The following is a 15,470-nucleotide window of genomic DNA, read 5'->3' as shown; positions in this document are numbered from 1 at the left end:
TAGCTGGTCTCATGTGTTTGAGTAGGTGCAGCATATTTTATCATCATCTTTTCCTGTGTCTGCAGAAGTAAACATGGACCCTATATATCAAAGTCTCTTCATGAGAAATGTCTGTATTGCTGCACACTTACTAGGAAAAATGCTTTGATAAATGAGGCTCCACATTACAATGAACAATCTTCCAATCATCAGCTGAGTCTGCAGGAAAAATAACTCAGTTTGCTATCTGAATGTGTAACCCAATGGCAGTTCTTACAACAGAGCTGCCTGAGCTTAGGCAAGTCTCTGTATCTCCATTATGTAACCGCTCTGCCTTTTTCCTGTAGTTTTCGAACAATATCAGAGAGCACGGACGCAATTCGTTCAAACAGTCGCAGAGCTTGCCACAAGACCGCAGAACATTGAAACGCTCCAGAATGCAGGTACTTCATCTCGCCCAGTAATGCTTGGACTGACTAACTGCTGTTGTATTTCATATACTCCAGTCAAAACACAGGTGTAAGCATATGCTGTGCCTTAAAAAATATCCACATATATTAAAAGATGCATATACCATAAGGCTCCATTCACACCTGAGCTTAGCAATTTCTTGGCATTTTTCATGTGTTTTTGCAGCTTTTTACAAGCGTTTTACAGCTTCAAGCATTTTTGTTTAGCCAAAAGAAAGCACTAGGGGAGGAGTGGGAGAGGATATTGGGGGTATTTTACATGTACAATTCGGATCAGTTGAAAAATAATCGACCAATTCGAATTCTGTGTGAAGAATAGCTGGTTGTTAAGCAGCTTGGTAAGCCAGCCGCCACATCCTTGAATGAATGTAAAAAAAAGAATGCCGGCAATTAAAAATAAATGGAAACGACAGCGTGGGGTCCCCCCCAATCTATACCAGGCCCCCGCCGGGGGTAATTTGAGGCAGGCATGTGAATGGGTATGGGGTAGTATCCCTACTTATTCACCAAAAAAAGTGAGTAAAGACACAACAAACGTTTTTGACAAGTCCTTTATTAAAAAATAAGAAACAATGTCCCCTGAAATAGATCCATCGCCAGTCACACCGCCGTTGCATTGTCGAACCCGAAAGAAAAAGCTCCGCCTGTGACGAAGGCTAACCGCCGATTGTCTGCTCCTCCATGTGGCATTTATTAAATAGTTAAGGGGCGGAGTCACCCGATGACGTCAGCAGGTGACCTGTCCTCTTGTGACGTCACCAACCGGTGTATGCTGGGTCGGTGACGACACATGGGGGCGGGTGGCGCCCGCTGATGTCACTGGTCCCCGTCCCCCTCTTTCCTGGCCTGCTGGGCTTCATTCTCGGATAAGGGCCTGGTATGGATTTGAGGGTCTGAACAGGGCCTAACAGAAAGATTTTTGTATTTTAGCAGTTACCAAGCAATTATATCTCCCTGAACATTCAGGTTTTTTTTTTATTCCTTTCCATATTATCAGAATATTAGTCCACTGAAGTACAGAGATATATGATCCTCAACGCGTTTGTCAGACCAAAGGTCTACTTCCTCAGGAGGAGCAAGAAAGTTGGACATCTATATCATTGCAAACATAAAAAGAGTCAGACACATACAAAAAAATCACTTGCTATAACAGTATAGTTTCATTATTATTATTATTATTATTTATTATAAAAACGTTTGGAGCATTCATGAGTTTGGCCATACAAAAATTCTCAAAGAGGGGACATCACAGAGGGAGTCACCAACTGTGATCTTGCACAAATAAATATATAACAGCAGGAGGACGTGGATTAGAATAGTCCACTTTATTTCCTGTCTCCTTAAAAGAGAAGTTTGGGAATCTAAAAATAATAAACAGTCATACTCACCTTACTCACCATACTCGCCTTACTCACCATACTTACCTAGATGTCTGCAGCACAGATCCCAGCTGTCCCCTTTTGACCAAGAACTGAGCAATCAAAGACCGCTGATTGCTCAGGTCTTGGTTTTTACTGAGCAGAGAGACTGGAGCGCTGGGGTGTGGAGGGGCAGAAAGGGCTGGCTCAGGCTCACTGAGAGGCTGAGAAATCTGCCAATCCAGGCTTCTGGGTAGATCTTGACTGTAAAGTTGGGATCAATCCAGAGCCTGGACCGACTGAGTGATGTCAGTTGACAGCGAATTTTAGCCCGCTGTCGGTTGAAAATGGGTCATAGGAGTGCAGAACAAAGTGCACTCTTTTGACCCACAGGAGGAGTAGATCCAAAACAGCTTTGGCCCTACTTCTCCTTTAAATTGTGAACATGTTTACCCAATTAGTGGCAGGGCCCTCCCCTCTCAAGCATGACTTTTTTTTATATAAATAAAATTACATTTTTTTATTTTCATTAGCTTTTTAACTTTAGGCCTCATTCACACGAGGCGGATCCGCTACCACGGAGTGCGCCTCTGTCCGCCAGCTCAGCAGGATATCTCTGTTGATATCCGCTGAGCTGATCCCTCTCTGCTCACTGAGCGGGGAGGGGCTTGTCGAGCGCTGCTGGTTACTATGGAGAGATCGGACGAAAACGGACAGCAAGCTGCAAAATAAAACCTCTCCTCATTTACTAAGCTTTTTAGCAACTGCGCTTTGAAAGTGCACAGTCTATTTGCCTTTAGTAAATCAACCCCTGTATGATTCTATACTCACCTACTCTTTGCTGCTCCAAGTCTGAGATCTGAGATCTTCCTGGTTCTTCATCCCACAATGCTTTGCTGGGAACCTGAGAAGCCAAGCTCCAGGACTAAGGGCTGTCACATGGACAGAGTGAAAGTCTTTATCCCCGTGTAAGATACAAACAAAACAAGGTTATACAGGCCTTCTTCTAATCCTTCCTGCAAGCGAATGGAACAACAGGGGGTGTAAAGGAAAGGCTAGTATAAGCATCAGGGGGAAAGAGGTGTGATTTACGAGTTAACATCATCCCCTCCCCACCACTCACCCATTGCCTCCATCCTTTCCAGGCCCCTACCTTTTTTATGTAAGCTCTGCAGTCCAGTGGTGAGCGGGTCCTGAATGCTTGTACCATATCTATCTGTTTAACTTTTTTTCACTTTTTTTCATTTGAATAATATTAATTCAGTCTCTAACATTTAATTTCATTCTAAACATGCCTCATCTGAAAGAACATTTTTTGACCTTCAGAGTTCTTACTGGGTTTCATTCGCCAAGTTTTATTAAACCAATAGGATTAATAACCTGCAGATTGCTTTTTTATTTATTAGTGGTAAGGAGTTTAAAGCCCTGCAAAGTGATTTTACTTTGATTAGCAGCAAAGTGATTATAGGCCTTTTGTAATGCGTCTTCCACTTGATTACCATTAAAACAGTTAATGCCCCGTAAAGTTGATTTATAGCCACCAAGTCCTGATCACTGCAAGTCAATCAAGGAGATTTGAAATAGTGTCTCAATTCAAGGTTATACATTGTGAGAGGAAAAGAGAGGAAGTTATCTTAGTATTCAACTATTGCCTTTTCTGAAGACTCATCTCTTTGGGGAATCAGAAAACAGGAAGGGGGCCAGCTAAGTGTACCATTAAAACCAGTTTATTAAAAGAAGGACAATTGGCAGCTCACTGTAGAGTAAAACAAGATTGGTCCTATATTAGAATCTGCCTACAACTGTTCCACACAACTTGTGGTATACTCTTGCTCGTGTGGATGTTTTACATTGGGAGAACCATTAGAACCCTTCGAAAACTATTTGGCGAACATCATTGGCTTTTTGAGGGGGGTAATGATAAACACAGTGTCCCCTACGTATTTCCTAGAACACTACAATAAGTCCTCCCAGGGATTACAGGTGTGGATCATTGAATGTATTTCCAGGAAATATTCACCAGGAGAAAGGTTCAAAAAATGTTGTCAGCAAAAAGCATTTTGAATATATAAACTACACTTAGCTGGTGCCCCCTTCCTGTTTTCTGATTACTTACAGATGAGACTTCAATCTGATGTGGAGCAGCCACTAACGTTATATTATACATTATTTAGGGAATTATTTATTTAAGAACAACGAGGACTCTCTTTTTTGGTCTTTTCATTGTATGGATTCATTTTCCTGAGTACCTGCTCTCCTTTTATGTGTCTAGCGCCATTATCTTGTCCTTTTTATATCTCTTCGGGGGGACACCTATCTCACTTCTACCTAATAACTGAAATGGTTTCCAGTGCTCCGGGGCAGTGGGCCAGTGAGCGAGTGATCGTCACCAGGGAGACAGAGAGAGACTGCAGTGGGCGTGGTCTTGGCGCGCGTTCGGAGCATGCCTGCTCCTTCCTCAGGTCTCCCGAGCGCCAATCCCAGCTGAGGTTAAATAAGGGCAGCAGTGCCGGTGGACAGCAAGGCTCAGCACACCAGCTCCAGCTATAACCCCACAGCACAGTGATTGTCGGCTGCGGAAACATGCCAGTGGTGTATACATTGAATAAACTTTGGTTTATTCATGACACAAACAGCAAGGAATTATAGTATAAAAACATAAGATCAAAAAGTGAAAAATTATATACAAGTAAAAGATAATGTCATAAAATGATCTGTCCAAAATAAAAGGGAGTAAATGATAAAATGATAAAATAAAAAACAATGGATGGGGACTTCACTGCTTGGTCTCTTTTACATGCCATTTACTTGGTCTTATCCTGTAAGTGCAATACCTAAATAAATGTTCCGTTTTGCTTCACATAATGCACTTAGATTGGCGCTGCTTCTCTCCCATAAAATGATTTTATTCGACTAAAATGTACTGGAGATTTTAGTCGACTAAAATACAACTAAAACTAAAACAATTGCAGATGACTAAAATGTGACTAAATCTAAAAGGGCATTTTAGTCAAAAGACTATAACCAAAACTAAATCAAAATTTGATGCCAAAATTAACACTGGTTCTTATTATGCAGCAGAGCAGTCACTTGGCACAGGACCCAGAAGCTAGTTGCGATCACTGTAGTAGCAGTGCTTACTACAGGAACCTTCAGCCTCCACAGGAATCGGCCAGGTATGACACATATACTTACATTAGTCCAAGCAGGACTAATGTAAGTATGTATGCTGTGCCCCATGATTTCCAATGAGTACCATTCATATCTGTGCGACTTTAAGCTGCACCAACTTCAAAGTAGTCCCTGTACTAATTTGGTCTGACTTTAGTTACACAGGCTTTCCCTGAAATCGCCGCAAAATCACGCGACTTTGAAGTCATGGTAGTGTGAAAGGGGCCTTAAAGTAAATAATATCTGCTGGTAAGCAAGTACTACTTGCAAATAGACATTATTTACTAAAAGGCTGCTTTCACACTCCTGCGACTTGAAAGGTGCACGATTTTGCTGCGATTTCAGGGAATGCCTGTGTAAACTTGAGGTCTATGGACCTCAACTCACATAAAAGTCAAACCAAAGTAGTACAGGGACTACTTTGAAGTCGATGCGACTTGAAGTCGCACAGATATGAATGGTACTCATTGGAAATCATGGGGTACGACTTGTCATGCGACTTTGCAGTCTCAAGTCGCAGGACAAGTCACACAAGTGTGAAAGGGGCCTAACTCCAAGTCATCAAAAACATATCTCTCAAACCGTGCTAATTCTAGTCCCATGCATGCACCATATACAGGCATACCCCACTTTTAAGTACACAATGGGTTTATTTACTAAAGCTGGAAAGTGCAAAATCAGGCTCACTTCTGAACAGAAACCAATGAGCTTCCAGGTTTTATTAACAAAGCTTAATTGGACAAGCTGGGGTTAGAAGCTCATTGGTTTCTGTTCAGAAGTGAGCCTGATTTTGCACTTTCCAGCTTTAGTAAATAAACTCCATTGTGTACTTAAAAGTGGGGTATGACTGTAACCCACAAAATGCATTGGCAGTACACTGAAAGGCCTCTGCTAGATGAGATCTGCCTTAGGAGATCCATTGAGCCTTAGTTGGATATAAATCTTAATGCATAAGCACAATTTTGTAACTTTGACATGTGTTAGTAAAACCGTACATATCATCACAACTACTTTGTGCATCCAGGTTAATTAAATCTTGTTTTTTTCAGGGCAAATGTGACTTTTATTTGTTGGTAAATGGTAATGGATATCTCCTGATTTTTTTTTCTATTATCAAAGGAAAATTGGCCCAAAATAGCAAAAAAAAAAAAAAAAAAAAAAAAAAGTAAAATGTATCTGTATATTTCTTGTTACTACCATAACTTATCACCAAAGAACACAAAATTAAATTCTCCTGCTCCTGACGATCGCAGCAATACCACATATGTGTATATTAGTTGCTGTTTGTACCTGTAGTACAGCCCAGAAACAATAGTGCACATTTTGCTTTTTTTATCCTAGCTAAAACACACCGACACTGACGCTACCTGACACTGATACTAATTTGAAAACTTTTTTTTTTTTAAATCCTGTCCAAAATAGACCGACCATGGCCTTTGACCCTGACCTTGATCTTTGTCCCTTACTTTAACCCAAACGCTAACCTTGGGCCTGATCTAGATCAAACATTGGTCTAGGTATTTTTTTTTTTATTATTATTATTATTTTATTGTTATCATTTTATTTTATATTATTTTTTTTTAAACACACTTTCTTTTTTATCTCTGCAAGGAGAGAGAAAGATGCAATGTATCTTTCCTCTCCATTCAGAGAGAGAGAAACACAGGTTCGGGCTTCACGGTGACTGATCACTGTGGCAGCCAATCGGAGGCTACCACAGCGATCAGGTGACCGGGAACTGGTATTTCCGGGTCCCAATCGTTAGTACGGGACCCGGGGCTCTTGGTAAGACCCCGGTCTCTGTGCTGGGAGCGTGCTGGGAGCGTGCTGTGCGGCGCGCTCCCAGCTCAAATACAGATACGCAGATATGCGGCCATACAGAAAAAGGCCCAGTTCATTGAGGCCGCATATCTGTGTACTGTTAGCATGAAGGGGTTAATATCAGGCTGTAATACTAGTGCCAGGTATGTTTGTTATAGGGCAGATTCAGTTCAAAAAGCACTTGGAATGGTCTATACAGCACATGCTTCCAGTAATGTGTCTGAAACTAGGGGAACAGACAGGCAGAATATTTTTTCCTGTGTAACATGAAATGTATCCCCAATATGGCTCCCAATATGGCTCCCAGGTACATGCTTCCAATGTGTAACCACTGTTTTAAGACATTGAGCTCTATAAATCCTGAATTCTCTGTATCTATGATATCTGAAGGTATTTTGATAAAATCACTCATTGTGATTCAAGCTGTTCTGCTTTTTAATAGTATCTTGTATATTCTGGAAGCTCTATGTAAAAAAAAAAAAATTTTTCTTCACAACTCAGGGGGAGCTTATTAATGCAGAATAAATCAAACCCACAGCCAACATTTTGGTCCACAATGTGAAACCTTTTTTTTTTTAATGATGTTTTAGAAATGCATTTTTCACCTTATTTATCAGCTGAATGCTCTGTAAATAAGCAATGTGACATGACAGTGAGTCTTGTACTGTAATAACTGCATGTCTCCAGTGGATCGAGCAAAACAATGTGAGCTTGATTATCTCCATTCACCCTGGGGAGTAAGGGTCTTCATGTCAGTGTGGGGAAAGCTACAAGTCTGCTTTAATGCAGGAAAAACAGCAGGGAGGCAACAGAGAGGACTGGGTGTTTGTAAGTGCTGATAGAGTTTTATACATGATTACTTTGTTTGAAAGAAAGGCGTATGTTATATGTCTCTGGATGCAAACCAAAGATGATAAAATCAAGCTGAACAAGGATGCAGTGGGTGAATTTGCTGTCTTTGTAAAATAAGCAATAAAAGCACTTAAAGAAATCCTGTCAAATATATTGATTTGTCCTAACTGTCATTTTGTGCCAGAGTGCACACACAATCTGGTGCCTATAAGCACCTTTGATAATCCTTTAATTTTATTGTTGGGTTCCTGGATAGCTCTTGGGTCCCAGTTACACACTAAAAAAAAAATGGGAGGGGTCCCCCGGGGGGGTTTAGGCAGCTAGATAGATAATGAAAAATTTAGGCATTGAATAAAGAATAAAAAACTTTATTAGAGGACAAAGTGGATTATCGAATGAGTGTTAAAATATGAGCTCAGATGGGAATATGCCCATGCCAAATACAGGAAATAGCAAACATAAAGAGTTATACACAGCATATATTAATGACTATTGCATAACAGTTCCTAATGCGTTTCGACCCATGATGTGTGGGGTCTCTTCAGAGGATGAGTTTGCTAAGAAAAAGAAGATTTATAATAACATATCAAATTTGTTTGAAAACAAGGTATAATGTATGCAAAAGTGTATGTAACACATTACACATGATTACCACTGCATTTGGAAATACCTCTCAGTCATAACCTCCCCGCACAGCCATCAGATCATTCTGCGCGCCTCCACGCCACAATGAGACGCCGAGAAGAGGACAAGGATCCACTCAATGCGGCTTACAAGGAGTCACACGTAACAAGTGTCCCCCACCGAAGCTCTCCAGAGGTGGTGGGGCCAGAACCTATGGCAATTGTCAGGGCGTTAGCTCACAGACAACCCCTTATCAATTTATAGTTTATTCGAGTTATCTATTGAAGGTCAGACAATGTTATAATAATCTATGGTATACTATGGTAATTAGATATGTAAGGGGAATAATAATAATATGAGAATCATAATAGTATTGAATTGGATGGTGATATTAGGATTTAGGTGACTAGTGTAGATAAGCCAGAGGTGGCCTTGTCATTCAATTCTAGCTGTGAAGTGGTGGATGATGACGCAGGGGATGGAAAAGTGATAAGGTGTAGAAAAACAAAATAAAAACAAAAATGAAAGTGATGTGAAGAAAAATCTAATTTAATTAAATAAAAACTAGTGTGAGGGTGATTGTGTGAAAACCATTGATTGGTGGAAAGTCAATGGGTATGTCTGTGATGTGAAGATGGAGTGAGCATGATTTTGATTTGTGCCTACAAGCACCTTTGATAATCCTTTAATTTTATTGTTGGGTTCTTGGATAGCTCTTGGGTCCCAGTTACACACTATGAACAGTGTTTTGTCTTCTACTCAGCTTAGGGCGCAGACACACAGACCCATACAGCATGGACAACCACTTTTTTATGCATCTAATGCAGAGTGGAGCTGCGTGCAGACAGCCTATGTTAAGCTAGGTTCATATTTATATGTTGCAGGATCTCGTGCAAAAAACGCACAAAAAACGAGCATCCCTTTTTGCAGGCATGCGGCGGTGCTATTAATTCCTAATGGTGTCCAAACACACTTTACTAATGCGCTGCGCCAAAACACATGGTAACAAAGTACCATGCGTTTTGGTGTGGCACGATTCGAAAATGGGTCATGCACTTTTTTTGTGTGATTTTCGCATTTAACCTTAGTACACACGATCGGATTGTTGGCCAAAAAAAACGTGGACTTTTGTCCGAAGGGCGTTGGCCCAAACTTGTCTTGCATACACATGACCACACAATTGTTGGCCAACAAATACGAACGTATTGACGTTTCTACGTTGTTTTTCAGCTCTTTAGCTTCACCCTTTGGGCTCCTTCTGCTAATTTTGTGTTAGTAGAAGTTTGGTGAGTGTTGATTCGCACTTTTCATTTCACGCTTTTCACTTTGTTTCTGAATGGCCGTTCGTCAACCAGACATGTTGCGGAATCAGAGGAGATAACGTGTTATTTATTATTGACCTTGGAGTTATTGCTTTGGCATGACTTTTTTGGTTGAATAATGATTTGATTTGGTATATTTTCTATATTTTTGGATGCATAGAATGCACTTTTTGGTTAAGTTCTTTTGGCAGATAGCATGTCTAATTTTATTTGTTTTGTTTTTTTACTGCACAATAAAAAAATTGTGGAGAATAATACTTGGCTATGTGTTTTACGTCAAAGGAGAGTTTGGGAGTAGGCAGTTACATTTAAAAAAACTACAATGTAAAATTAATAAGGGACACCAACATAATTGTATCTTTGATCTTAAAAACTACAGTATAATGGTGTTGTTAAACTTGCCCGAATTAAAAAAAAAAAAAAGCATAATAATATTATTCTTGATATCACTAGAAAAAAAAAAGCCTTTGAAAATTTGTTTGCAATAACTCCATCAGTATCACCAGCAAAGCAGCTTCATTATTATCCCATTAAACAAGAAGAGAATTGTGCGCTGCATTTCGGAATTTCATAATTTGCCACGTCACAAATATTAATTCTCCATTACAAACGCTAGTTTACAAGACCGACCGCTTCTGGCTTGTCCTTGCTTCCGATCATGCTTATTTGTACTTTGGACTTTTGTCCGACGGACTTTTGTACACACACTCGGAAAGTCCGCGGAAAATTTGAAAACCTGCTAGCCAACAATTGTTGGCGGAAAGTCCGACAACAATTGTCCTATGGAGCGTACACATGGTCGGATTTACTGCCAACAGGCTGTCATCGAACATTTCCCGTCGGAAAGTCTGATCGCTTGTACGGGGCTTTAGGGCAGCCCAGTGAATTATTAGGCTGCACTAAATGCGACACACAAAAAGGTGCATGCACCATTTCACCTGTATAGGTGTGAACAAAGTCTAAAGCCATGCACATACGGTACGATTGTTGGCCAACCGAGTATCTGATTTTTGTCGAAAGGGCATGTGCCAGGATCTTGTCTTGCATACTAACAGTACACAATTGTCGTGCCACAAACACGAACGTAGTGACGTACTACGCAGAATTTTAGCTCTTGAGCGCCATCCTTTGGGCCCCTTCTGCTAAGTTCGTATTTGGTGAGCATTGAATCCGAGCATGCGTGTTTGTACTTTCGACTTTTGTGTGAGGATTTGTGTACTGGCCGAACGAAAATTTGACGTCAGACCGTTGTCCGCCGAAAATTTACTAGCCTGCCATCCAACAATTGTTTGACGAAAGTTGGACAACAATTGTCAAAAGAAGCGTACTAACGGTAAGATTTTAGGACAACGGTCTGTCAACAGACAATCCCCTGCCAACAATTGTACCGTGTGTACGAGGCTTTAAGCCTCGTACTTATAACACACATAAATCTGTCCAAACAAGAGTCTATAGACATCCCAGGTATGATAAAGATTGAAACACGAAATCATAAATTATAATATAATAAATAACTATAAATAATTTTAACAAATAATAGTATTATAATAATAACAATGATTCAATAATGTAATCAAATCAAAAACACTGAAATTTGCTCAGTTGCAGAATTGTCGCTGTCATTACTTTCAGTGTTTGATGACGGATTTCCCCACAAATCACTATCGCTCAATTCTGCGAGTGATTCTAATTTATTATCACTGTTTTCTAGCTCAGTGTTTCTCAACTCCAGTCCTCAAGGCGCCCCAACAGGTCACGTTTTCAGGATTTCCCTTAGATGAAACAGCTGTGGTAATTACTAAGGCAGTGAAACTGATCAAATCACCTGTGCAAAATAATGGAAAGCCTGAAAACCTGACCTGTTGGGGCGCCTTGAGGACTGGAGTTGAGAAACACTGTTCTAGCTGGTCTAAAACCGCTTTTCATGTAAAGGGACACATTTTGGTTGCTATGGACAATCTCCAGTTTCCAGGCAGAAAGAACAGTATATATAATATAAAACTGCATGCAGGGCACTGGACAAAGCATTAAGGACAAAAGGGATGTGAGGTAATTTGATACAGTAATGTAATCTGTAAGATTACAGTGTACTGTATGTGTTGTGTGTTTTTCACATTTTGAATTTGGCACCGGGCTCCGTCCCCATGTGTTGGGTTGCTCGCAGGGAAAGGAGCCAGGAACACAGAGCATCAGGCGGAGTACACAGCCCATGGACACAGCGGGAGGACATTAGGACATCGCAGGATTCTGGGGACAAGGTAAGTAACTTTGCCTGGATACTGCAATGCGATCCCGAGTGTGGCTCGGGGTTACCGCTTTTGGTAATGAAAATTCACCCCGAGCCACACTCGGGATTACTGCCAGGGAGGTTAATTTGTAGGAATTTCCTCTCACTTCCTGTTTTGGCTATTGGACAGGAAAGGAAGGGAAATCTCCCCAATGGGACAAAGAGGGCAAAAATAAACCTGACGGGTTATAACCCTCCCTTACTTTATCCAAAATGAAAACAAACATGTTTTGTCTATAGTTCTACTTTTAATTTCATGATTATTACTGAAAATAAAAAAAGTTGCATACTGTAGAAATATCATCTGTGTTTGGTGTCAAATAACTTAGATATGCCACATTTTATTTTTATTTATTACTGTATCCAGGGCTTTTTTTCTCAGAGCATAGGTACAGGGACTTTAGAGAATACAGAACCAAGTATTTTGTGGTGCTAAGTAATTTGTATGGAATTTGTTAATGACAACAATAAAGACAGCAATAGATTGTAGATAGATTGTAGTCAGCAATGGACCCCCCAGAAACAATGAATCCACCAGCAGCCAGCAGCAATAGACCCCTCCCCCAACAGGAGATCCCTCCCAGCAATGATTGACCCACCCCCAGCAACAGCAGATCCTCCACCAGCAACAATAGATCTCTCCAGCAACAATAGCCCCCCCCTACAAAAATACAGTAGATCCCCTCCAGCAACAATAGATCCATCAGCAGCCAGCATCAATAGAACCTCCAGCACAACCACAGCACCCCTTGCCATTCCATACATTCAGTGCTGGAGGTGCCAGAACTGCATTCCCCCATGTTCCCACTGAAAAAAAGCCCTGACTGTATCTACAACTTGCCGATCATGCTAAAATACCATGTAGTGTAGATTTACTTAATTTAATGGAAAGTATTTCAAGAGATCTCCTGGGGTTCAAAAGGTTGTCCAATCTGCCCTATACAAAAGCAGAAGTTTGATTTGTCTACTTCTTAAAAAAAAAGGTCTGTAATCATTACAGCAGAATTCTAGGTATGTGTTTTATTTTATTTTTTTGCATAGTAACAAATTCCATACCTGGCCAATCCCTGGAAGCAGAGAATCATAGTAGTGTCTGCTTCTACTATAGAGATCCTCGCTGTCTTCTGGGTCCCGTGCCGAACAGCTGCCTTTCTGCATAGTAAAAACAGAAGTTTTCTTGCTCGTCATGGGCGCCGTTCAGAGAACACCTTGCATTTCTCTCATTAAATGCAAAGTGTTCTGTGATTGGATGAGGTGAAGCCTCCACCTCAGCCAATCAGAGAATGCCTTGTATTCATATTATATACATTACAAGAAGTATAGCTTGGCCTTGGAAATGTACAGTTTTTGTAATGCTGGGTAAAGACTGACATCAGACCATCACTGAAGGGCAATTGGTCTCAGAGGACACGTGAACAAATCTAATCAGCAGATGAAGACAGGAGAGCTGGTAGTAGAGGTGGTTGGGGGATTGGGATGGCATAAAACCATTTTAAACAGCTAAAACACAACACTAAATGATTCAAGTATAAAAAAAATTTATAAAAGAGGTTTAATTAGATTAATTTTAAGAGTATTTTTTATAAGGTGTCTTGAGACTATCAGATCAAAAACAATATTTTAAATAACAAATTAAAGATTATTTCCTGTCCAATGTTCAAACCGGAGAGTTTATAGTTTCCTATATGTGACAGCTGACACTGGGCAATTATTTTGAGAGAAAATGTACTTAAAGCGAAAGTAAACCCATCCATTTACCAGTTTTAAAATACAGTTTCATTTCTGGCACGTGCCGGAAATGTAACACTCCCATTGGTTGTGCTCTCAACCAAACTGTCAAACCATCCAATGGCTGGTATCATAACTGATCACATGTGCAGCATCATGGCAGTTGTGGATTAAACAGAGGCAAAGATGGTAGCTTCCTTGGCTGAAAACGATAGGGGGGTTTACTTACACTTTAAAGTACAACTGAACGCCCCTCATTCATGTAAGGGTCATCAGAAAGGGCAGTGGGGTACCCTTTGTTACTGGAGGAAAAGAGATTCAGCCTTTGCACGTGGTAAGGTTTCTTCACAGTAAGAGCTGTTCACACTTGCTCAAAATACTGCCGCTTATCAAAGGCACCTATAGCATTAATGCCGTTAATAGGCACATTTGATAAGTGTTTAATGAGCAAAAAAACCTCTCCCCAAAACGCCCTATGCGCATTTGCGATGCGGTTGACATGCATTTTTAAAACCGCACCACAAACGCCTATTATTAACTGTAATGTACTACTGCACCACAACTGCATTCCGGTGTGTTTGCGGCACGTTACCATAGACTGGAATGGAAGGAGTTGAAATGCTTCAACTCCTTTCAAACTCGCCATGAAGTGTCAATTTTGAAGCGACACACTGGGGGTTATTTACGAAAGGCAAATCCACTTTGCACTGCAAGTGCACTTGAAAGTGCAGTTGCTCTAAATCTAAGGGATAGATCTGAAATGAGGGGAAGCTCTGCTGATTTTATCATCCAATCATGTGCAAGCTAAAATGCTGTTTTTTATTTTCCTTGCATGTCCCCCTCGGATCTACAGCGACTTTACTTCCAAGTGCACTTGCAGTGCAAAGTGGATTTTCCTTTAGTAAATAACCCCCCACTGTGCGCTGTCCATATTATCAACTGCATTGGGATTTGAGGAGCGTTAAAAATGCCCCTGAAACGCCTGCTTTCAATGCCAGTGTGAACTAAGCCTAAGGGTCCTTTCACACAGGCTTATCCATTATACGTATTCCTCTTGCTCAGCGGGGGATCGATCTGCTGATCTCCGCTGAGCAGGCGGATGACAGGTCCATCTCGGCTCACTGGGCGGAGACGGACCTGCCAGAGCCCCGCTCTCCTTTATGGGAGATTGGATTGAAAACGGACCGCCTGTCCGTTTTCTTCTGATCCTCCAGACGGATGGAAAACAGGGTTTCCACCCATATGGATTTCACAGAAAAGATCGGATCAGATATTGGCGGATGTTAGAGGACATGTCACCGCTGACATCTGCCGCTCCATAAAGCTGAATGGAGCGTATGGTCAGATCTGCCTGAAAAACTGACAGGAGGAACTGATCAGAAAGCCCGTCGTGTGAAAGGGGCCTAAGAGCTGTAAAAATGCGGGATAGATTCCCTCAGTTCAAGAGCAGTGCAGCATCATGTCCACACCATCACAGAAAGCTGCATTAAAGTGGTTCTAAAGCCTTATGCCCTGTACACACGACCGGTTTTCCCGTCGGAATAAACTCTGAAGGTTTTTCTGATGGAGTTCCGACGGAATTCCGCTCAAGCGGTCTTGCATACACACGATCACACCAAATTCTGACCGTCCAGAACGAGGTGACGTACAACACTTACGACGGGACTATTAAAAGGAAGTTCAATAGCCAGTAGCCAATAGCTTCCATCTTGTACTTGCTTCAGAGCATGTGTTTATGGTCCATCGGAACAGCATACAGACGAGCGGTTTTCCCGATAGGAATTGGTTCCGTTGGAAAAATTTAGAACATGTTCTCTTTTTAGATCCGTCAGAATTTTCAAAACAAAAAGTCTGATGG

General features: G+C 41.0%; 1 protein-coding gene across 1 annotated transcript in view; it reads left to right on the top strand.

The window, feature by feature from the left end:
- The window catches only part of SPAG6 (sperm associated antigen 6), a 194,241-nt gene that overhangs the window by 7,260 nt on the left and 171,511 nt on the right, over positions 1 to 15,470 (top strand). Inside the window, exon 2 of the mRNA XM_073632662.1 lies at positions 327 to 422. Within this exon, the coding sequence (XP_073488763.1) occupies positions 327 to 422 (96 nt within the window). The remainder of the gene's footprint in view (positions 1 to 326; positions 423 to 15,470) is intronic.

This window comes from Aquarana catesbeiana, linkage group LG05 (genome assembly GCF_042186555.1).
Source record: "Aquarana catesbeiana isolate 2022-GZ linkage group LG05, ASM4218655v1, whole genome shotgun sequence".
Lineage (NCBI taxonomy): Eukaryota > Metazoa > Chordata > Amphibia > Anura > Ranidae > Aquarana > Aquarana catesbeiana.
This window is presented reverse-complemented; position numbering and strand designations above follow the sequence as displayed.